Source organism: Lissotriton vulgaris, chromosome 3_2 (assembly GCF_964263255.1).
Source record: "Lissotriton vulgaris chromosome 3_2, aLisVul1.2, whole genome shotgun sequence".
NCBI classification, from domain to species: Eukaryota; Metazoa; Chordata; class Amphibia; order Caudata; family Salamandridae; genus Lissotriton; species Lissotriton vulgaris.
This window is the reverse complement of record NC_141690.1, coordinates 59,981,666-60,006,701: the sequence shown is the minus strand read 5'-3', so window position 1 is coordinate 60,006,701 and position 25,036 is coordinate 59,981,666. Positions and strand designations below refer to the sequence as shown.

The 25,036-nt window shown below is 47.0% G+C and overlaps 1 protein-coding gene across 2 annotated transcripts in view; it reads left to right on the top strand.

Moving 5' to 3' along the window:
* Positions 1-25,036, top strand: part of TBC1D19 (TBC1 domain family member 19) — a 989,099-nt gene that overhangs the window by 810,111 nt on the left and 153,952 nt on the right. For both annotated transcript variants that reach the window (XM_086964506.1, XM_086964505.1), the window contains one exon: positions 7,576-7,685. In XM_086964506.1, coding sequence (XP_086820632.1) covers positions 7,576-7,685 — 110 coding nt within the window. The remainder of the gene's footprint in view (positions 1-7,575; positions 7,686-25,036) is intronic.

The following is a 25,036-nucleotide window of genomic DNA, read 5'->3' as shown; positions in this document are numbered from 1 at the left end:
CTTCAAGATGGTAGAAATGGTTCAAAAATAGGTTATTCACTTAAAAGCAGGCTTTAGCAATAGATAACCCCAACGGGAGTTATCACAACGTCAAGGTCAAAGAAATCCCAAAGTATGGCGCCGACCGCAAGGTGCGCGGCGTCGGGCCCGGAGTGAAAATAGACCCACAAAGAATAGTACCTTGGAAAAGTGAAAACAAAGACAGCGCACGGCGTCGAGGAGATGTGGCGACCTTGACGCATTGTGGCGTTGGTTCCTTGCTTCGGGGGAGATGATGCGTCGGGACCGGGATGTTTGCTCAAGCAGGGTAGGCGTAGGTTCTTGACCGGAGAGGAGGTGATGTCACAATGGCGCCAAACCACGGTTCCGTACGATTTCACAATGTTGATGGATTCTTGACCACCAACGTCGACGATCAGCTCTGCGATGATGTCGGCTTCGGATTCGATGCGGCACAGCAGCAGGCGTCGGGCCGGCATCGCAAGTCGGAGCATGTGGCTTGGTGGCCGGCGGCGGGTCTGAGTTGCAATTCGGAACAGAGCTCACGACTTCGGTGCAGATTACTGCATCGCTCGCCAACGTCGGTATTGCAGATTCCTTCTGTAGCACTAGAACAGCACGTTCCTGTTCCAGCAAACAGATGGGGGGTAAAGTCTGGTATCCTGAGATTTCGGACAGGAGGCAAGCTCGTGAGAATCAAAGAGTATTTGTCTCATGGCAGGTCAAAATGTCTGTTGGAAAGTGGATTATTGGTAGGGGCAAACATATATCTGCCGCTGGCAATAGGGCCACTAACACATCATGGGGCTCAGAATAGGTCTTAGAAAATGATTCCAATGCTCAACCCTCAGTAGCTTGGCTGCGAGAAGTCCGGCCGGCTCAACTTCAAAGACAGGTATGTAAAGCATTTAACAACACCAGTACAGTACATAATTAAGACACAATGCACAATACAAATCCAACACCAACTTATAAAAATAGGAAATACTTTTATCTTTAAAATGGCACCAAAACGACAATAATTCAATGCAGGGACCCAGAGATATAAATTTTAAAATATTTAGCATTATATAGCACATAGAAACATAGTGCACCTTATGGGGACATCTGGTTGCGATAGACTGGGTCAAAGTCAAAGTTTGTGGCCGACCGCGATGGAACCCTGCAGGACTACCCCTTGCGGTCGGTCTCAGTCAAAGTTTTTACCTTCTGACTTAGAAACTTTTCTGGAGCTTTTCTTCCCGGGGTCTCTCGAAGCTCTCAGGCAGTCTGGATTCGGTGAGGGTTCGCCAGATTGCCTTGCGATGAGCTCCCGGTCACACTTATGGAAGTCCAACCTCTGTAGCATTCCGGAGGGACGAACCAAGGATCCAAGCCGGCTCGCGGTTAAAGGCAGGTGGCTTGGCTCTCGCGGTTGCTCCAGGTCACGTTTTCTACTTTTGGACTTTAAAACCTTTACAGACCTTTTTCCCGCGGGGCCCTTCGATGCTCTTCACTAGGACGTATTTGGTGAGGGTTCGCCGGCCTTGGATTTCTCCTACTCCCGGTCAAACTCTGGAAGTTTGACCTACAGAGCTTTTTAGTTGAACAAACCTGGACGGCAAGCCGAGTCGCGGTTGAAGGCAGACGGCTTGGCTGCCCAGGTCTCCCCCTTGCTGCTGCTCATTCCCTCCTATGGAGCTCTTTCCCAAAGTTGCACCAAACTTCTGGAACTTCTTCTTGAAGTTCCTCAAAGGGTCCCAAAGTGTCTCAAACTTACTCCAATAGTCTGGAAGCTCCAGGATGGCCCCAGAAAGTTGAGAAACTTCAGTTCACACAATCCACTTGGACAAAACCCTTACAAATCCACTGGTAGTGCTCCAGGTTGAGGAATCTTGGTGGTGATGTTCCAAGTGAGCTCCATTAACCTGTAGCTTGCAGGGAGTTCACTATTTATTCCTTTTACAGCTAGGTAGTCCACATGGCTGTAGTTCTAGATGGTGCAGAAGGTGCAAGGCCTTAGTGATTGCAGATCAAACTCCTCAGCATGGCCCCTCTTGCTCTCTTAGGTTTCAAGCAGCGGATCTAAGATGCTCTGCCCCTCTTAGATATTTATTCTAAGTTCAATTGGTCAAGCAGGAGGGCAGTCCAGTCCAATGGGGGGCAGGGTAATGCCCCAAGATATGACCACATCCTTCAGAGTGTGGCACTATTTTATCCCATAGTGCACCAGTTCTTCCAAATTAATCATGGCTGATTTTCCAGCAGGGAGAGAACAGCTGGTTGAACACACACCTAGGATGGCTAATCTCCATAGTCTCTCCCCCTTGCTGCTGCTCTTTCCTTCCTTAAGCCTAGCATCTGGCTGGGCTAAAAAAAAGTAGAGCTATAAATGACACTGGTGTCGTCCCCTTGCATTGAAGTCCATTGTTTAAGACTCCTCCCCCTGCTCTGGCATTCCTGTGTAACAGAACACTGTTCTCCTCTCTCCCAGCAGAGCTGGTTAACCCCCATGAATCTTTATCATCTCTTCAAAGGAGCCTGGCTAATCCACTTAACCAATTGACCAATCAGGACAGACCTCTGGAAGGCTGACTCTGGTCTTATAGACAAGAAAGTCTTATACCTTCTTGCCTGTACATCTTAGGAGAAATTCAACAATATAATATTGGTGGATTTATCAATACCATTCTGGGAAGTCTGTGGATGCTATTGTATCATTCTCCCAGCAGGGGTTATTAGTTAATAACTTCTTGCCATGTTAACCTATGTGTTAGGGGATTTGCAAGGGGAAAATGACTTGGACCATTTTTTAAGGGATGTATGACATTACAACGCATGCTTTTACCACGCATGCCTATACATCGCAAGTTTTACAACGCATGCGTTTACAACGCATAGTGTTGAGGGGTGCTGGATAGTGAATAGTTTAATTTACTATTCCAACTCCAGTCCCCGTGGATAGTAGGGAAGGTGTTGGATAGTAAATTAAATCTATTCCCTATCCTAGAGCGCCCCCCAGCGCAATGCGTTGTAATGGCATGCGATGTAATAGTTGCGTCGTAAAGGCTCTGCGTGGTAAAAGTTGCGTTGTAAAGGATGTTCCCCTTTTTTAAGCACCAGGGCTTATAAAAACATATTTTGTAAGTACTCTGCCTATATCTACAGGACCCCCTCCCCTCGAGACTTTAGGTGTTATGAATATGTAAAGATATTGCAGATCCTCCGTCCATAGTGCTCCTAGCACCAAAGTCGATTTTGTGTAGCACTTTATCACAATGTGAAATGTGCCATTTCACTTACCACAGGGCATATAAGGCTCAATTTTATAAGGGTCCTCCTTATAAATACCTGACCCCCATCCCTGGGACACCTAGGGCAGACCCTGGTGGTACCTAATATGCAAAAACATTGTAGGTTATCCATTTTTAAGTGCCCCAAACACCAAAGTTGAGTTTGGGCACAATTTACTTTTTAAAAGCAGTCCTGCAACACAGAGCAGACAGGGCTCCTGGCCTCTAAACTGCCATGCCCTATTATATACTAGGGACTTAGAGGTAGTTTCAATCCCCCTGCCCTATTATGTACTAGGGACTTGGAGGTTAGGTCATGCCAATCACAGGGGTACCACAACCCTTAGTGTAACCTAGTGTATGTAGGTAATTTCACTGTATTCTAAGTGTCTCTTTCAGCATGGGACTGGCCCTGGGCCTGATTAGGCAGAGCCCGGTGTCAGTCACAGTCAGTTACCACCAGTACTAGTCAGCAAAACGTTGGGGGGTGCCCAGGGCACTGAATGACTTTGCAACAATGTCTATCTGCTCTTTATTCCATAGGAAGCCTGGGAGACGCTACATGCTGTAGCCCAAAAAAAGGACTCCGCAGCCTTATGGAAGATCTTAAGGACCTCGCCTCGGGGTGGAGGACCGTCCATTGAGATTGCAATCTCAGAAAAGGACTGGATAACCCTTTTTTCTGCATTGTACAATGGCCCAGCCACCGATGGGCAACCATCTCAGGGGCCCCACTGCGTACAAAACGGCAACCTTCATGTAATGCTTGACGAAATGGTATTGGCTCTTGCCCGTAGCAAGGGGGGCAAGGCTCCCGGCCCTGATAGCGTGCCACTTGATTTGTTCAAGTCTAATGTACAGCATTGGGCCACACGACTAACCCAGATGGTCAACGCCAGTGACTGTACCACCTTCCGGAAGACTTGGACGGAGTCCATCATTGTCCTAATTTCCAAGAAGGGAAATCTTCAAGATCCTGGTTGTTATAGACCAATTTCCCTTCTTGATTCCATGGTGAAGGTGGTAGGTTGAGTTGTCCTGCAGTGACTACAGGACTGGGCAATAGAAAATAATGTCCTTTCCGATCACCAGTATGGGTTGCGGGAGGGTTTGGGAAACCTGGAACAGAGTCTAAACCTGGCAATGATCGTCAGGAAATACAAAAGAGCCAAACAAGGGAGACTATACTTAGTCTTCATTGATTTGACCACAGCATTTGACTCTAATCCATGCAAGGTTATGGGGGGCTCTTGCCGACCTTGGTGTGGATCCTAATATTATTGCCTTCCTGCACCGGTTGTACGAGGGAGCTTCTGCCAGTGTAAGATACGCGGTGGACGGCCAGTGCACAGCAGGATTTCCTGTTAGAAGAGGGATCAGGCAGGGCTGCATCCTGGCCCCCTTTCTTTTTAATTTATACATCATTGGTCTTGCTGAGGCACTCCTTAAGAGCGGGCATGACCTTCCCCAAGTAGGTCAGAGACCTATACCCGCACTTCTCTTTGCAGATGATGCCGTTTTAATGGCACGTACAGGTAATGGGTTGCAAAGGGTCCTGACCAGTTTTAACACCTTTATGCTTGACTTGGGCCTCAAGATGAATCTTTCCAAATCTTTTATAATGAACTGTGCTTCTGGAACCCGGAGCACTATGGGCCAGGACATCTATCTGGATAGTAGGAAGCTTGTAACTACATTTTTTGTATCTCGGTGGCCTCTTCAGCCATAATACCATAATACACATGGTCCCGAGCAATTGAGCAGAAAAAACTGGGTTTTAGTAGATCAACCAGCGCTTTGGCTACTTTTGCAAAGAGACTGGGAAGGAAGCCGCCCGGTGAACTCTTGCAAATTTACAAGGCCCAGTGCACCGCAGCAGCGCTATACGGGCCAGGGGTATGGGGCGTTGCCAACTGCCTTCCCTTACAAACTGTGGAAAATGCATTCTCCGGTATATCCTTTCTGTCCCTCCTGGCACGTCCTCCTTTGTGTGCCATGAGGAGTTGGGACTCCCCTATCTAGCAGATCTTATTAAACGCAAGCCAATTCTCCTATGTCATAGGATCTGGATTAGTGAGCAGACCCACTTAAACAGAGATATCCTCCTTGACTGTATTAAATTGGATGGGGCGCTGAAGATACCCTGGCTTAGGTTTATTTACAGGTTTATGAACGATCTTGGATACCCTGAGTTTTACTCTAATCCCAGTTCTATGGCTCGAGTATAGAGGAAAATCCTAAAGAAAGAGTGCCTCGAACTCGCAGATGAGGCTTCTAAACCCACAGTTATCCAACACCAGCTAAGGCTTAGTTCTTTGGGTATGGAACCTTACTTAAATGTTGTCCCAATTGGACATGATAGAATGTTGTTGACAAGGTTCAGAATGGCAATGGTACACAGACTAGTGACCACACCAAAAATGAATGATTGGGCAAGAGTGTCCTAGTCTTTTTCTGTAATTTGTTTAAAGAATTAAGGAAAGTCTGGTTACTTCCCCTTTAAAGACAGCAGGGTTTCAGGCAATGCCGCCCAGCACTTGTTTGGTTAAACTTTTAGAGAACGAACATTTGGCCTGGAGGGTATCTACTTTTTTGAAAAAGGCCCTACTGTAGAGGAAAAGTATGTCATTCGAATTCTGGGAGGCTATATTTTAGTTGGAATTATTGGGACCTGAATTATGCTTGGATTTTATGTAACCTAGATTTTTACATAAGGTGTTTTTGCTATTTTATCCTATCTTTTAACTTGGATATTTTAACTATATTTTTTATTTTAAACATTAATGATTGTGATTTGTGCTTTTATGACTATAAACTTTCATGGTCGAATAAAGCTTAATTGAATTTAATTGTATTGAACTTTATTCCATATTGTCCCACGATAGGCCCAATTTCCCCACAAAACCAACACATATGCTCCCTCAGGCTAATGCCTACATTTTGAGTACATTTCCAACTACCATGTGTGATGATAAAAGCATTCCAACACTCATTCTGAAATATGGAACGTTTGCAGAATTCCAGGTTACGCCATGGAAAAGCCTTTTTACATACAAAAATGCAAGTGTACATTTTTGTACACATACATTTATTACCAACGCATATAAATATAACGGCCTTCTCTTTATTTCTTCATGTATGTTATTTGCCTGTGGAGAATCTGTGGCATTTGGTGCAGATCCATGAGCTGCACACAACCCAGAATATTGTCAAACATTGTCATCTTTCCTTTGAAATGGCAGGTACTGACAATGAGGATCTGCTAATTTGCCCGTGTGTAGATTACACTTATGACGGGATATCACTAGACCTGTAGCCACAGTCCTCCATGTTGGTCATGGGTTCCCATCAGAAGGTGATGAGTGGTCGTGTTGCAGTGATGATGAACACTCACCAAACTTGAACTATTCACAAGCTTTTAGAATTATGTTTTTCTCACCTCTAACTTTGCACCTACTTCGAGTAGGGGGAATGTGTTGCAGTGAGTGTGGTAAAGAGCACCTACACAATTCTGTTTTTCAGGGCAAGTGGAGAAAAGGATTTCTTCAAGTTTTCCACTTGAAGATTAACATTGGAAAATACAGGGAATGTGTAATTGCCAGGGGTTAGGCCTGACTAATTTTCAACAGGATTTCTGTAGTTGCATAGTACTTTTATGGAACATAAACAATAGAAGGGCAATAAGCAAATCGTATCTGTATGCCTTCTAATGTGGAGACCTTTTATTTTTTGTAAATCCGGCTTTCTGCGTCATCTTGTACGAAGAACAAGAATAAAAGGTCGGATTTTTTAGGTAAGTTTAGCTCCTTTTTTTAATCAAATAGTATTTTAAACAATACAGGCCAAATTCTGTATCCTGAAACATGCATTATTTGGCATCCTTATGACTGATTTATTATATGAAAAAAAACATATGTCGATTGAAGCAGATTTTGCCAACCCTGTAATGTTTAGTAACTCTATTGCAATTTTAAATTGTCAAAAAGCTTTTAATGTTAATATCTGACGAAACCGCAATCCTGATAACAATTTTATGATACAGAATTACGTATTCATTTTTAACTGGTTTCAGGATAGGGATATTATTTAGGACAAAATAAGTAACATGCTCTTTTTATTTTCTCTATATTTTAAATCATTTATATATTTGTAAACTACTGATACCTGATTTGCATCATGACATTGTTATGGTTTTAATTAACTTAAACAATAAAGATTGATTGATTGAGAGATTTATTTCGTTGCTGAAATGTTTTGCCAGCTTCTCGATTTAAAGTGTGATGCAGCTGTTTGTTATTTTTAGTTGCCCCGCTCTGTTTCCTGTACAACGAGCCTTCGAAGTTGTATCAGGTGTTCCGAGAGATGTATGTGCGCTTCTTCTTTCGTCTGCATTCCATCTCCTCTCATCGATCTGTAAGTTTATGAGGACAAGAAATCATTTTTTCAGCTCATTGTACTAAAACTGTATTGTCGCATGTATTTTATTTGTACTAGTTTTTGTTTATAAAGATGATATAAATTCGTAGGTTTTCCGTATAGATACTAGACAGTGTTTAATTAAAATACCAACAAATGCAGTCATTCAGACCATATCAAACCCATACTTCCTATGTTATGTAAGCAATCTTTGTTCTTTTTCGACTCTTTGCTCCGATTCACACATCTGCTTGCACTCGTAGATGTCGCCTACGAGAGTATAAACTATCAGCTTGTAAATTGAAGCACCGGATTTACAGGTTTTGTGAATGCAGAGGTGAATTTCATGTCCCCAGATGGAGATGTCTGCATGGTTGACAGATATTTCCATTTGAATAAGGGGAGCTAAAGGGTGGACAGGGGAGGTGGCCGTGCAAATGTTTTGTACGTCATTCTTTATAAGTATTCACATGCCGGTTACAGTGTCAGCTGGTTGGGAACAATGGGTGAGGGAAGTGGGGGCAGTTAGGGAATACCTGGGAGTACACGGGCAGCCTGGCACTGCACATTTACTTAGAGGAGTACCCAGAGCTTTCTTTAAGGGAGCTAGGTGGAAAATATCATCAAGTGGGCAGACTGGGCAGGACAGTCCACTGTTAAATTCTTGTTAGGCACCTGGGCAACATGGCTCGGTTAGAGTTGAGTAATCTTTGAACAATGTTTGACTAGTACTGACTGAATGTAACATTTCTAACTATATTAAATACAAGTAATACTGCTGTTATAGGCACACAAGCAAAGGTTATGCCACCTGAATTTCGAGATTTTAGGTTGAACATAGTTCCATGGTGGATGCATTCTTTCTTGATGATCTGTAGATTGGATCCCGCCCTTCATATTTATTAATATTATTGTTTGGATTCTTCTCATTTCTTTTTTTTAGGAGCAAGCTACTTTGAGTATAGAAATAAAAAAGAGACGAGGAGAGTTTGCTCTGCTCTGAATGCATGCTTTCACATTAACCGTTGCAATGCAGTGATTTAATTTGGGGGCATCACAGTGGGAAAGGCAAAGAATGCCACTCTACTGATTTGCTATACTGTAGTGAAGAAATAGAGGGTTTGGGAGCGAAACGTTTCACAGGCGGAATGAACAAATCTGCATCTGAAGTGTTTTGTTTTTTCTTGCAGCATTTGGTGTATTTATGTTGAAAGGATAAAATATTACACCATTTTTTTGTTTCATTGAACTGTTGACTATTTTACCTCAGTCCAATCTTGTTCTTTCTGTGATGACAAAAATTGTGTGAAGGGAGGTAGGCATACATCGAGATGGACTTCTAAACACTTACTGAACGAAGCTCTAAAAGTATTTTCAAATTCTGCTCCACGTTCCTTTTAAGATTTTTTCACTTCACTCGCAGTAAATGCGTTCATGTTACTCAAATTATAAAACTGAAATACCGCCCATGTCCTTGCATGGGTAGGCACATGCATAGTGGTAATGCATGCATACATGTGCTACTGAGATGACACAAATCAGGAATGTGTCAATAGATCGCTTTTCACTAGTCTTGGGCTAGATGTTCTGGGCTTTCACTTTCCATTGTAGGTTTCAGCACTAGTGGCTTCATTGGTTTGGCTCAGACACGATGTTGGTATGTCCAGGTTTTCTTCTCTCTCTCTCTCTCCCTGGTTCTGAGTATGCAGCGATCTCTCATTAACCCTCCTTGTCCCAGTTCTTACAAACCACCTTCCCTCCATGATACTGACTTCGATCCCTAATGCTTTGGGATTACAGGAAGATCCCACTTAATGTTCAACATGAACATCCCTTGCCAAAAGACAGAGGCATGCTAAAACAGACATTCTTTAAATGAACAATGTACACAGAAGCAGCTGGATTCTTCTGAAGAAACAATGAGAAAGGAAAATAATTTGCAGGCATATATGTTTTGTATTCTAAACTCACACTTCTTAAGTTCTAAGCGCAAATATTAAGAAGAAATCATTTTGGTGAAATAAAATACTTCCCCAAGATCACACAATTTGTCCAGGTTTTTTGGTTTCACTTTGTACAAGTCAGCCACTAAGGAGCATCTATTTGTCTCTCCTTTTTATGTCATGCTTTGTTTTACATCTCTGTGCATTTATTTGCAGCTTATATATAACTGTGAACTCGACCGGAAGCTAAGGAGGGCTTTAGATAAGCACCATTTATATTACAAGTTTTTTTTGTTAAATACTTACTCCACTGCAAACCAAAAAATATAAATAAACATTACAATTTATAACCTCAATAGCTTTAACTTTTACAAATGCGAGACCTATTGCATTGCAAATGCTTGTTAGTTTTGTAGTGAGCCACAGTTTCAGATTTTATAATGGGCAAAGAAATCCCAGAGGCCCCACCTTTAGGGGCAACAAAGAGTAAGCCAAACACAAATCATATGTTTAACAAGATTGCAGCCAAAACAAAGAGGAATAATAAAAAAGCATTAGGCTATTGTGAGAGGGGACCCGGCAGGACTCACCGTTTGGCCAGACTACATTGCCCAGAATCCCCTGCACGAATGGGACGCTGCCGAGATAATCGCGTCCAGTTGGAAACACGGAAGGAGACACCCACCTCTCGTCCCTCTCCACAGCAAGGACGGAAACCGAGGGGAGGAGCGGAAGACGAGGCACCAGTGAAAACAGACGCCAACCAGGAAGAAACGTCATGGATCGTCGTGATGGCGGAGCTGGAGACGGAAGAAGCTGACCACGCGGGGGACCCGAATCTCGGAGCTGGGAGCCGGAGATGCACGCCGAGAGTCAAGACAGCGTTCCTGACAGCGAGGAGGCGGGGGAGACCGAGAACCGCTGGACGGCGGAGTGGTGGTGTTCCCTGGAGGAGGCTGGAGAGCGTGCCGTGACTCAGGAGAGTTACGGCGGGTCCAGTGAGGGATATCGGAACGGGGTGCTGTTGTTGTGTTGTGGGAGGCAGGAGGTAAAGAGTGTTATTGCGGGTGGAGGGAGGTAAAGTAAAGTAAGGGGGCGGTGTAGGAGTCTAAATGCTGACGCGGAAGTTTAAGGCTGCAAGTTTAAGGCCGCACATAGAAGAATGACTCGTGGGCACTGAGCACTACAGGGTATAAAGCACTTTTGAGAGTGATTCTTTGGCACTAATATTCTGCACAGGTACTGAGACACGCTTGTCTCAGAATATCGGCGTATGACCTACTCTTGTACTATACTTAAATCCTGTTTTTCCACTTGGGCTTCCCTTCATTTCCTGAATCCTTCCTCAATACCCACCCTGCCCCTCACCATCCTTATTCCATATTTCTGAGCACTACCGTGTGTAGGAAAAAGGTGATATTGTCAGGACTGAAATACTGACGGGCTCCCGTTTCTTTCTTCTAGGTACCCTCCGGGTAACACCAATGCCACAGAGCCCACGACGCCCCAAGACCTTAGTCATCAAACTGAAGAGGAAAGAGCAATGCTGAGCATCTCAGCCGGCCCTTCAAGAAATGAGAAGACACATACCGAAGAAGGAACTCTAGAGCCTGTAGTTAAACCTAAGTCTGTGTCATCTGACAATAAAGAAGTCCCTGTTCGACATTATATTCAGCCTCCGCATCTGTATATCTGACCTGCCCTCCCACAAGTGGTGTCAGAAGTGGGATCCAGCGGAGACATGGAGGCTGCCCATACAAAAATGGCGGAACACCAGGAACACTTGGGCATGGTAATGGAGAGCTTCCTACACGTAGTAGTGGAAGACCGAGAGAAGATTCAGAATGCTATATCTGGACAAAGTCAAACGCATGGAGCCGCTATGGATAAATTGACCGAAATCCTGGGCAATCAAAGAGGACCCACTACCCTACCCTCTATGGTAATGCAGAAGTATGTAAGTGGGGAAGATCCGGACTTGTTCTTTAATAACTTTGAACGCATAGCCACAGCAGCAGCTTGGCCGGCAGATAAGTGGGGCAAATATTGGGGCCCTCTCCTATCGGGGGATCTACAAGCCGCCTACCAGGCAGCCACCATAAAAGGGACAGTACCTTACGGTGACATCAAACGATGCATCATGGAAAGGCTGGGGGTGGATGACGAATCCTATAGGATAAAACTACGACAGATCAGAGAAGGACCTCAGGAAACACCCCGTGCCCTGTATTTCAGGGTAAAGGACATGACTGATTGTTGGTTAAAACCAGCCACTACCGATAAAGATGGTATTATGTCCAAGATCTATTTGGAGCAGTATCTGGCCTCCCTTCATCCCCCTATCCAGAAGTGGGTCAAGCAACAGGCCCACTTGACCTTGGAAACTGCTGTGGAAATAGCGAGTCCCTACAACGGGCCCAGGAAATCCAAAAAGGAAGAGATGATACCCCCTGGAAGACCAGTGGAACAGGAGGTCATAGGCCTCCCCGAGTCCCTCTCCCCAAAAAGCCAGAACATGTAACTCTTTTCCCAGGAAGAGTCACCCATACACCAGTATTCCGACCCCCGAATCCTGGGCCCCAGTGCTTCCATTGTGGGGGACCAGGACACATTGCCAGGTTTTGTCCACAGAAAGAGGAACCAATGGAAATAGGGTTAGCCAGGAATTATTACTGTTCATCCTCCGGAGATCCACTCCCACCCTATCATTGCGAAGTAAAGGTCAATGGACAATCAACACTTGCATTAGCCGATAGGGGTGTTGACAGAGTGTAGTTCGTCCTCAAGATTTTGAACCCTGGATCGGACCCAGTGATGGAATGGTTGCCATTCGGTGTGTGCATGGGGATGTTAAACAATACCCGACTACTCAGGTACGAATCCAACATGTCAATGATCCTGGTACTTCACTGAAGGTGGGTCTCATCCCTAATCTTCCTGAAAAAGTCATACTGGGAAATGATTATCCCCATCTTCCCCTAAGGATAGCATATGACATCCAAAAAGATGAGGACTGGTGGGCTGAGGCACCTTTTTCTGGAGAAGAAAAACCGGAATGGCCTGTATCAAAACCCAGGAAAAGTCAAAAACAGAGAAGAGCAGAGAAAGGAAAGACACCTAATGTCCTTCCTGCTATACCTGAAGAGAACCCATGGGAAACCGACCGAAGCTTCGGTGCCACCCAAAGAGAAGATCCGGTATTGCAGGAAGCTTGGAAAAACGCCCTAGACCACGAAGACCCCTTCATGTAGGTCCTTGTTTCTTTATAAAAAACGGGTTACTCTATAGGAAAGGAAACCCTACTCAAACCCCACAGCTGTTAATACCTCTGCCCTTTAGAGAGAAAGTATTGTTTTTGGCCCACAGCCATCTATTAGGGGGACACTTTGGGCCAGAGAGAACAGAAAAACAAATCATGGAGCGTTTCTATTGGCCCGGCATCTTCCAACAAGTCAAAAGATATTGTAGGGAATGCACCATATGCCAGCGTCATAATAGGTACATAACACCCCGTGCTCCCTTACGTCCTCTTCCAGTCATAGAAGAACCGTTCAACAGGGTAGGCATGGACATAATAGGACCATTGCTGCCATCCAGGAGTGGGTGTAGATATGTCCTAGTATTGGTAGACTATGCCACACCTTTTCCTGAAGCTATAGCCCTACGTCGCCCCGTTGCCATCAATATTGCTAAGGCTATGATAACTGTATTCTCAAGGGTAGGGTTCCCGAAAGAAATACTGACTGAGCAGGGGACTCCTTTCATATCTAAGGTCATGAAACAGGTGTGTACACAATTAGGAATACACTAAATTAGAACTGCAGCATACCACCCCCAGACGGATGGGTTGGTGGAGCGATACAATGCCACTCTTAAAACCACCTTAAAAAAGTTGTTAGAGTTAGAGACCAGGAAATGGAAGGATATGTTACCCTTGGCCCTGTTTGCTATACGTTGTAAAACCCAAAAAAGTACAGGGTATTCGCCTTTTGAATTATTGTATGGTCATCAACCCAAAACCCTACATGAAATGTCCCAAGAGAAATGGGAGAGCCAACCAGATAATACCAAACCCTTAGTGGATTATGTGTCTAACCTTAAAACCCATCTGGGACAGATTAGGACTTTCATCCGTATTAATCTGGAAAAAGCCCAAACCGCTCAGAAAACACATTATGATAAAAAAGCGAAGGAAAGAAAATTTGAGATAGACGATCCTGTTCTATTGATGATGGCCTCCTCTGATCACAAATTACTGGGCCAATGGCAGGGTCCCTACAAAATTACAGAACAGGTTACCCCAGTTACCTATCGTATAGAATTAGACCCAGCTAGGGGTACCTCACAAATCTACCATGTCAATTTGTTGAAAAAATGGGAAGGACCTGTGCTAACATTGACTGCGAATGTCGAAACAGAAGTCCCCTTGTTTGTCCAATGCATAGATACCGCCCTTTCTTTCCCTCTGAAAGAAAAGCTGACCCAGGATCTTATGCCACTCAGAGAAATATTTTCCTTGACCCCAGGAAGGACCACCTTGGTGGAACACGCCTTCAGGACACCAGTAGGGAAAAGGGTCCACCTTCGATGCTATCATCTACCGGAGGCATGTCGCCGCATTATACGCGAGGAAGTACAGAAGATGATGCAAATGGACATCATAGAGCCCTCTACTAGCGAATGGAACTCGCCCATAGTCCTGGTACCGAAACCGGACCGTTAGGTCCGGTTCTGCATCGACTTCAGAGAAGTCAACAAAATCTCTGAATTTGACACCTATCCGTTACCTAGGGTGGACGAGATGGTGGAGAAAACCGGGAGGGCCAAATACATCAGTACCCTTGACTTGTGTAAAGGGTATTGGCAAATCCCTTTACGGCCACAGGATAAAGAGAAAACTGCTTTTTCTACACCAGATGGGTTGTACCAATTTAAGGTCTTACCTTTTGGGTTACATGGAGCTCCGGCGACATTCCAAAGAGCCATGAATTGCATCCTGCGTCCACATGAGGAATAAGCTGGAGCATATATAGATGACTTAGTCATCTATAGCGACACATGGGACCAGCATTTATACCATCTGTCGCAAGTAATTGAGACATTAGGGCACCATGGTCTAAAAATCAACCCAACAAAAAGCCACTTAGCAGCCCAAACCGTGAAATGTATGGGATACTTGTTAGGGGAAGGAATGATTAGACCCCAAGATTCTAAACTAGCCGCAATCTCCCAAATACCCTTACCTAAGACGAAAAAAGACCATAGGGCCTTCCTAGGCCTTCTGGGGTATTATCGGAGATTTATTCCCAATTTTTCTCAAATAGCATCACCCCGCACCAATCTACTACAAAAAGCATCCAACACAGAAGAACGATTAAAGCATCCCACACCAAACATACTAAGAGCTTTTCAGACTCTGAAAGGATCGCTCACAGCTGAGATAGTGTTAGCCAGCCCTGACTATTCCCTAGCCTTTGTCTTACAAACAGACGCATCGGACCAAGGACTTGGTCCAGTGCTTTCTCAAGTAACTCGACAAGGACAGGAACAACCCATCTTGTACATTAGTCGAAAGTTGTTCCCGAGGGAACAGAATTACGCAGTCATCGAGAAAGAAGCCCTGGGATATTACTTGGAAGGAAGAGAATTCACCCTATTCACTGACCATGCGCCCTTAGAATGGTTAGCCCAAAATAAGGGAAACAATGACAGAGTATTAAGGTGGTTCCTGGCTTTACAACCCTATAGATTCCGCACACAACATTGAAAAAGGTCTGAGCAAGGGAACGTTAGACTTTCTGTCCAGGTATCCTCAAGAGAAAAACCCCAGTATCAAGACAGCAAGGGAAAGGGGATGTGAGAGGGGACCCGGCGGGACTCACCGTTTGGCCGGACTACATTGCCCAGATTCCCCTGCACGAATGGGACGCTGCCGATATAACGCGTCCAGCTGGAAACACGGAAGGAGACACCCACCTCTCGTCTCTCTCCACAGCAAGGACGGAAACCGAGGGGAGGAGTGGAAGACGAGGCACCATTGAAAACAGACGCCAACCAGGAAGAAACGTCAAGGATCGTCATGAGGGCGGAGCTGAAGACGGAAGAATCTGACCACGCGAAGGACGCCGAATCTCGGAGCTGGGAGCTGGAGCTGCACGCTGAGAGTCAAGACAGCGTTCCTGACGGCGAGGAGGCGGGGGAGACCGAGGACCTCTGGACGGAGGAGTGGTGGTGTCCCCCGGAGGAGGCTGGAGAGCGTGGCGTGACTCAGGAGAGTTACGGCGGGTCCGGTGAGTGAAACCGGAACAGGGTGCTGTTGTTGTGTTGTGCGAGGCAGGCGGTAAAGAGTGTTATTGTGGGTGGAGGGAGGTAAAGTAAAGTAAGGGGGCGGTGCAGGAGTCTAAATGCTGACGCAGAAGTTTAAGGCTGCAAGTTTAAGACCGCAAATAGAAGAATGACTTGTGGGCACTAAGGACTACAGGGTATAAAGCACTTTAGAGAGTGATTCTTGGGCACTACTATTCTGCACAGGTACTGAGACACACTTGTCTTAGAATATTGGCCTATGACCTACTCTTGTACTATATTTAAATCCTGTTTTTCCTTCCCAGTATAAGAATTGGCTTGGTAGTTTGGTCTGCCCTGTTCCCATGACGCACTGGGCCAGGGACAGACTAATTTGCATATAGCCAGGTTCTGAGCTGGGATGGTGCAGTGAGCTCAAAAAGGGTGATGGGTCAAGCCCTAATCTTTGGACTGGGTAAGAGTGGTCTGCTTAATTCAGACACTCTGTTCATCACCACCCCCTTTTCTGAATCGTTTTTGTCCACCATAAGCGTGGAAGGGTATACTCAGATGTGAGTCCCTTGCTCATTGCACCATCAGGATTCAATCAAGCCGGGCCGAAGACGGCTGAAATACCAGAAACCGGTCCCCGGAAGCTTGTTTCCTTCCCAGTATAAGAATTGGCTTGGTAGTTTGGTCTGCCCTGTTCCCATGATGCACTGGGCCAGGGACAGACTAATTTGCATATAGCCAGGTTCTGAGCTGGGATGGTGCAGTGAGCTAAAAAACGGTGATGGATCAAGCCCTGATCTTTGGACTGGGTAAGAGTGGTCTGCTTAATTCAGACACTCGTTCATCACCACCCCCTTTTCTGAATCGTTTTTGTCCACCATAAGCGTGGAAGGGTATACTCAGATGTGAGTCCCTTGCTCATTGCACCATCAGGATTCAAGCCACCCGGGCCGAAGACGGCTGAAATACCAGAAACCGGTCCCCGGAAGCTTGTTTCCTTCCCAGTATAAGAATTGGCTTGGTAGTTTGGTCTGCCCTGTTCCCATGATGCACTGGGCCAGGGACAGACTAATTTGCATATAGCCAGGTTCTGAGCTGGGATGGTGCAGTGAGCTAAAAAATGGTGATGGATCAAGCCCTGATTTTTGGACTGGGTAAGAGTGGTCTGCTTAATTCAGACACTCTGTTCATCACCACCCCCCTTTTCTGAATCATCCCTGTTTTTCCACTTGGGCTTCACTTCCTTTCCTGAATCCTTCCTCAATACCCACCCTGCCCCTCACCATCCTTATTCCATATTTCTGAGCACTACCTGGTGTAGGAAAAGGGTGATATTGTCAGGACTGATATACTGACGGGCTCCCATTTCTTTCTTCTCGGTAACCTCCGGGTAACACCAACGCCACGGAGCCCACAACGCCCCAAGACCTTAGTCATCAGACTGAAGAGGAAAGAGCAACTCTGACCACCTCAGCCGGCCCTTCAAGAAATGAGAAGACACATACCGAAGAAGGAACTCTAGAGCCTGTAGTTAAACATAAGTCTATGTCATCTGACAATAAAGAAGTCCCTGTTCGACATTATATTCAGCCTCCGCGTCTGTATATCCGACCTGCTTTCCCACAGCTATTAATAGAGCAGAACTAAAATTAAGCATGTTCTTGTGGTATGCACATCATGTAGCTAAGCAGTCCAGGAGAAACAGGTTTCAGTGAGAAATTGTGTTGAATTTAAGGTAATCATGGCTGAAAACATCTAACTATTTATGCCTGTAGGTAGAGCAGGTGGCGTTCTAAATTATGTTTACAGCTATTACAGCATGGGGTGACAAATGTTTGGCAAAAAAATACAGAATTGTACCACACATATATATGTTTTCTGCAGCATTTTAGCTCCATTGAGCATTTTTATGCACTGGTAATGTTTCAATATAACCCCATGTCACCCAGCCCTGCACTGCCATTCTCGCATTAGAATAACACATTTCAGGTAATTTTCGTGCAATACCGCAATGCCTGCGATTGTCATGCAAAAGAAACGTGTCCTGAAGTGTGATAAAGCTGTGCAGTTCCAGTTTCTCACTTTGCTTCGATGGACACATAAAAGCTGAGCTTGTTTATCAAAGTCCACAAGATGGCGCTAGTGTACAACGGGAGGTATAGGAATCTGAATATATTATGAAGTGGATATAAAAAGCAGCCCTTGCTCAAAGCATAGTATCAAACAGATGTGGATGTCCGGACGCAAAATGAAGCTTCTAAATACATGCAAAAAACTGGGTTAGTCCAAACTGCAGTAAAAGAGGGGCCTAATTGGAGAACTGTTCAGGGAGAAGATCCCCGCTGTGACTCCTCTCCCATCCTGTAGTAGGCCTTGGGTCCCATGTGGCAGAGAGCCTGGACAGACTCTGTCAATTAATTGATCATGATCTGATCATGATCAATTGACAGAGAGATTCCTAACCGTTAGTTGCGGCTCTCAGACAGGTGTAATGGCGGCTCTGGCCACTTTCAGGTGGTTTAGTTGCGGTTTTTGCTCCGGCTGCGTTGGCAGTGCTCTTTACTCACAGCTCACTGCTCCTGCTGTGAAAAGGACAATAGAGTCAAATGAAGGCAGGCTCAAGGGAGAACACTCAGAGAGGTGGCGAGGCTCCTGCTGGAAAGACGCTGAAAGGTCGCTGGCTGTGTAAAGGGAGCGGCATGCACCCTCGGAATGGATGCAGATAAGATGTGAGTAAGTCCTTGCAATGCTAGCAGTGAGGGTAAGCGGAGGCAGAGGCAGACCAGGAATTAGTGAAGATGGAACGAGGACCAAGAGTCAGAAGGGGAGGGGAAGGAAGAGCGGCTTGCTGGGTGGTTAGCTGAAAGTGAGTTTCGGAATTGCGGTTGGTGGTTTGCGGTAAACTTTTGCCTCCCCCTGGGGGCTTCACCGCGCACCACTACCCCTCACCTGCAGGCACTTGTGCTCGCACTCGCAGCCTTCACGACCTCCGCCTCGACTCAGTTCGCAGCACACCCCGCCACTCCATGCCTCTCCTCACTGCTCCTCTCCGCCCAGCAGAACCCGGCAGGGCACGGTGTCTGCTTTTCCCGGCACTCGGCACTCTTCTCGACCAGCCAGTTCTGTGGTATGGTTGCTTTCCGCTGGTTTGCCTGTTCTCTGTTGCCGCGGTTCTTGCCGCGGTCCTTGCAGCTCCTACGGTGCGATTCCCGCGGCTTTACACCCACCGTTCTTCATTCTCTGCTCTCCCAGGAATGGGCGAGTCACTTCCTCTGAACACCTGACAGCGAGCTCCCCAGTCTCCCAATGTAATAGAGACTGAATGGTGCATAGAAAAAGCTTTGCACCTCAGCCAAAAAGGTATCCATGAAATCTGAGCTCAAGAGGAAGAATTACAAACCAGTGGCTCGACCAAAGACAGTAAGGACCTCTTGCAAAAGGTAGAAAAGCAGATTCAAGAGTTCAACAAATGAAATTGACCCAAAACCAGACATTCACTACATTGGAAAAGTACAAAAGAACTTTAAAACGAAGGTAGTCTTCCTATACGTCAAGGGTGATCAAATAATCTGGCCACCTTATCAGAACAGCAGGAAAGGACTGAAAACAAGACTCATAACTCCAATTCAGTTTTGACTCGAGCACCAAGAGGCTCTATTTTTTAGGAAGGGGCTGAGAGAAAGAGGCAGCACTCAACAAAAGTATGACACAGGCCAAATCCACACAAGTAGGCAGGTGTACAAGAGGTGAAGCCACTCTCCATCCCAAAAAATGACAAATAAACATATGTATCTGATTTCCAAAGGCCTTCCTTTGGTTTCCACAAGGCCAACCAATTTCACACTAACGAAAATGGAAGCTGTAAAAAAAAAAAATCCCAATCAGCTGACTGTTTTAGAATTTGGAGAAGTGTGGTGGATATCCTGTCTGCCATATTAAGAGTGCCATATGCTGCAATTTACCTTTGTGATGAAGTATTCCATCCGCCAAACTCTAAATCACGCCTTCAGTGTTTGTTTCCATGAAAAGGAGAAGAGCAGTGGTAGAAATGTAACAGGCACCAAGAAAGAAATCAGCATTTATGCCACCGGCTCGTAATATACCACTGATCTACTTCTGACTGGTGGAGTTTTCTGGCTATGTGGCTTACGTTTAATGTACAATCCTCTAGGAAGTGGCCAGGGGAACAAGGCCTAGGAGGCCAATGTGGTGGCTGCTCCTTAGAGAGCTCAAACACCCTTCCCAGTCCATCTACCAGCATCCTGTTTCTAGCAGACTGATGGGGCCTCCCCTTTATGCGAAATTCCCCAATATACGAAGGAGAGCAATCAGTGACCCTGTTCCCAATCCCTGGCCCACACCAGTGACGGATGGAGATACATACTGCCGGCCTGCTCCATGAGATTGGAAATGACAGTGGTGGGCCATGACCGGTCCTGGGAGGGAGCTGCGTGCTCACAGCTTGGAGGTGACTGGCCTGCTGGAGGTTGCAGTTGCCAACCCTGGGCTTCCTCGGTCTCTCCCTGCAGGCACCTCGACTCCCTGGCCGTATTGCATGGGGGCGCAGGAATCCAGAGTGTCTCCCCACCCTGGATAGAACTGAGCTGTGGTGAGAAAGCAGCAAGCAGAGCCTACTTCCAAGGTCTCTTAGCGACAGGGCTATCCCTCCCCAGCCTGTACCCCATCAGGCTTTTGTCCCCCGGGAGGTGACGGGTGGCGCTCGATAAAGCCTGACCGAGCATGGGAATCTGCTCAATAATGAAAGTCCTGATTTGTTATTTTCCAAAACTTGGTTAAACAAGCATTTGCAATGCAATAGGTCTTGCCTGCGGGTCCTTATATGTATTTAGCTATGCAGCACATTAACTTGGGTGCTGAAATATCTACTGTTCTTTAACATGGAGGGAAAGTAAGCACGAAACTGCTTGACACGCGAGGTATGGGAACACATGGAGAGAAATATTGCCTTTCAGCGGGCAATGGTATAGTCCAAAGCTCTGTTTTTAATATAAAATCAGGGCCTCGGTGGTCATATCAGAGAAAATTCAAAGATTTGAAAAAAATATTATTTTATACGGGTGCTTGTGGAATACAATTTCTATGGACTGGAATCTAGAGAATGCTTAAGTGATTCTGGTAATTTAATGACCTTTATTGGTCCTTTTCTATCAAGAAAGTTAAATATAGGCAGTTGCCAGAAAAATTGAAAAAAAAAAAAGTCCCTCAGCAGAATGCAATTCTGGTATTTTTACTGACCTCTGCTGGTCGGTTTCTAGCAAGACAGTTAAATAGAAGCAGTTGAACAGAAAAAAAGAAGCAGACAAGTCCTACGGCTGATCTCCAGAGCCCACAAAGTACATACAGATATAAGTATATCATAATTCTATACTAAAGTGTATACAAGAGGTCTTGAATGCTCAACCTAAAAATGAACCTACCCTGGATATTATGGCCGCCATTTCTTACAAATATATCTTTCACATTAATTGACTGTCTGGTAAGATTGGTGGAGGTTTAGTTGCTATAGTTAAATGGCATATTACATTGAAAAGATTATAATGTAATCTTATCTAGATACTGAGCTTCTGGTTACGAAAATGGAGTAGCTAAATCTGGCTTTTTGCATACATGCCCCCTAATTTCAAGCCTATCCCCCCCCCCCCATTTGTTTTTTTGTAACAATCTCTCCATTTTTTGGTTGATTACCCAAGACTACTTATTGTTGGAGATTTCAACTATTGGATTAAAGACGACTATGTGTCGAAAGGTCATCAGATTTCTTGGAACGTCTTCAGAGTCTTAATTTTTAGCAGCATATCTCCGTTCCCACACACACTACAGAACATACCCTTGATCAGGAGTGGACAGTAGACCTTTTTTTTCTATCTTTTGATTAAACATGCTCAATAATTAACTTTTCAATCATATATTTTAGACGACTTTACAAGTTAGATATTTTCCAGCTTCATATCTCAGTTAGGCATTTTACAATGTAGGTTATCCAGTACCCCCTCCGATCTCCCTCTACCCTCTTCGCCTACCCACTACATGCCTCTATAGACTCTCCAGTTCCCCCAGATTTCCCCCCATTTCCTCAGGCACCCTCTGCTTAAATAGATTGTTGACACCAATCCAGGTCAGAGGCCCAGTCTGCCTCTCTAAGAGGGGCTACCTCTCCCCACTACTTAGCGATGTTGCGTTTGGCACCCACTGCTGCCACTTTGAGCCATTTTGTCGTGTATTTAGGCTAAGACTGCTCACTCAGAATCAGTAATAGGAACACTTTGGGTCTGTTAGGACTTCCATCGACACCACTTCTGCCATTATCTTCCCAATTCCTTGCCAATAAGCTTGTATCTCTGGGCATTCCCAAAGTAAGTGGCACTGTCCGGTTTCACTGTGCCCCATTCTGCCCCCACATGATTAGGCTGTGTAATGAACCCACTCTAGTAAGTTGTTTACTACCCCACAGGGGGGTCATCTCCGTTAGCATCCCCTCGCAGCCCAGGTGCTTAGTGGTGACATACCATGCACCCACCACTGCTCGAGTATGTGTTGGGAGGATTTTGACCCTTCATTTAACCCCTTCAATGCTTATGACGAGCTTAGCTCGTCATGAGGCACAGTGGAGCTGTGCTCATGATGAGCTGAGCTCATCAAAACTGCTGCAGCCCTTCCACCCTCGGCAAATTCCCCACCTGTGCGGGCGTTCCGAAGGAGTGGGCAGAGTCATGACGTGTCCAGCTTGTCATGAGCACAGCTCCACTGCAGCATGATATGCTGGACTCGTCATGAGTACTGCTGCGCCGCAGTTCCGCCCTCCCCCGCTCCGCGGTGGAATTAACCCGCGTAGAAGGGGTTAACATATAAGATGGATGGGTATTCTCTAGGCCCCATGGCTTTTCTGTCCACCCTATAGGCCGGTTCCTCCCTGTCACCAAAGACCCAGTCATTAACAAATGCTAATTGCGTGGCCCAGTAATACATTTTGGCATCTGGAACGGCTAATCCCCCTTTGTGAACATCTCTCTAGAGCTTTCTAAGGGCTATCCTTGGGGGACACCCCCCTGCACCAGATTAGGTCTCTCCATTCAGTTTCTAGCCTTTGGAAGAATGCGTCTCAAAGTTAGTTAGGGGTGTTTTGCATGACATAAAGTAATCTGGGAAGGTTCATAATTTTGAAGAGGGACGTTTGTCCCATTAGTGTCAGTGAAAGTGTTTTCCATTGTGCGACGTCTGATACAAACTGAGCTAATTGTTTTCTGGTGTTTCTGTTGTAGAATGCTTGTGGTTATGTGGTGCCCCAAATATACTACAGAGCCCTGTAGGCCGGGTCACCCCCTTGCTCCTCACGCCTGCTGCTCACCTGCCTCTCTGCATCCTTGCCAGCCTCCCTGACGCCGTCGCCCCCCCCAGCCCCCCGAGCGGCCCAGCCACTGCAGAGCCAGCCGCTCGCCAATTTTTCCCGCCGCTAGCCCCCTGTGGCCCCGCCCACCACCGGCCCATTGGCCCTGACGCGAGCCCAGCCCGGCTGACCCGCCCTCCCGTCCCCCTCTTAAGGGGAGAGCCTGCTTGAGCACGAGAGTGACCGCTGTGCCTTTCTCAAGGCCGGGTCACCCCCTTGCTCCCCACGCCTGCTGCTCACCTGCCTCTCTGCATCCTTGCCAGCCTCCCTGACGCCGTCGCCCCCCCCAGCCCCCCGAGCGGCCCAGCCACTGCAGAGCCGGCTGCTCGCCAATTTTTCCAGCCGCTAGCCCCCTGTGGCCCCGCCCACCACCGGCCCATTGGCTCTGACGCAAGCCCAGCCCGGCTGACCCGCCCTCCCGTCCCCCTCTTAAGGGGAGAGCCTGCTTGAGCGCGGGAGTGACCGCTGTGCCTTTCTCAAGGCCGGGTCACCCCCTTGCTCCCCACGCCTGCTGCTCACCTGCCTCTCTGCATCCTTGCCAGCCTCCCTGACGCCGTCGCCCCCCCCCCCAGCCCCCTGAGCGGCCCAGCCACTGCAGAGCCGGCCGCTCGCCAATTTTTCCCGCCGCTAGCCCCCTGTGGCCCCGCCCACCACCGGCCCATTGGCCCTGACGCGAGCCCAGCCCGGCTGACCCGCCCTCCCGTCCCCCTCTTATGTCGCCCCCTCAGCGACCGCGCAGCGGACGCGCGCAGCGGGAGCACCGATTGAGCGCCGAAGGTAAGCCCGTCTGCGCCTGGACCGCGCCCAGTGCCAGGACCCCTGGCCCCCGCAGACACCAGCCCCCCCCGCGGGACCTACGACGCCGCCACCCTCAACGCACTCAACACCGGCCGAATCCCGGGATGCTACCGAGCCACCCCGAGACGCACCCACGGACCCTTCAGCTGCCACGCCTGCAAGTTCACCTGCATCCGGACCTGCCTCGCACCAGCACCCGCCAAGCTGAACACCAGCAGCAACCACCTCAAGTGCATCCTGCTCAACACCCGCTCCGTCCACAGGCACGCCATCGAACTCTGGAACCTCCTCGACACCACAGCTCCTGACGTTGCCTTCCTCACGGAAACCTGGATGAACGACTCCTCAGCGCCCAACATCGCCATCGCCATCCCAGAGGGATACAAGATCACCCGGAGAGATCGCGACATCCAGACTGGAGGAGGCATCGCCATCATCCACAGGGACACCATCCACATCACGACCAACACCGACGACACCCTAACTACCGCCGAACACCTACACTTCCAGATCCGCACCGACCCGAAGACCACCCTCAGAGGCACCCTGATCTACCGACCCCCGGGACCATGCACACAATTCAGCGAGGACATCGCCGACTTCGTCAGTCCACATGCCCTCCCCTCCCCTCCGCTGACTACATCCTCCTGGGGGACATCAACTTCCACCTGGAGAACAACAACGACCACAACACCATCACCCTGCTCAACAACCTCGCCAACCTCGGTCTCAAGCAGCTGGTGTCCACCCCCACCCACCTCACCGGACACACACTCGACGCCGTCTTCTCATCCAGCAAAGACATCGCCTTCAGCCACGCCACCGGACTCCACTGGACGGACCACAGCTGCGTCCACTTCACCTTCAGAAGAACGATGATCCACCACCACCAGCAATAGGTTGCT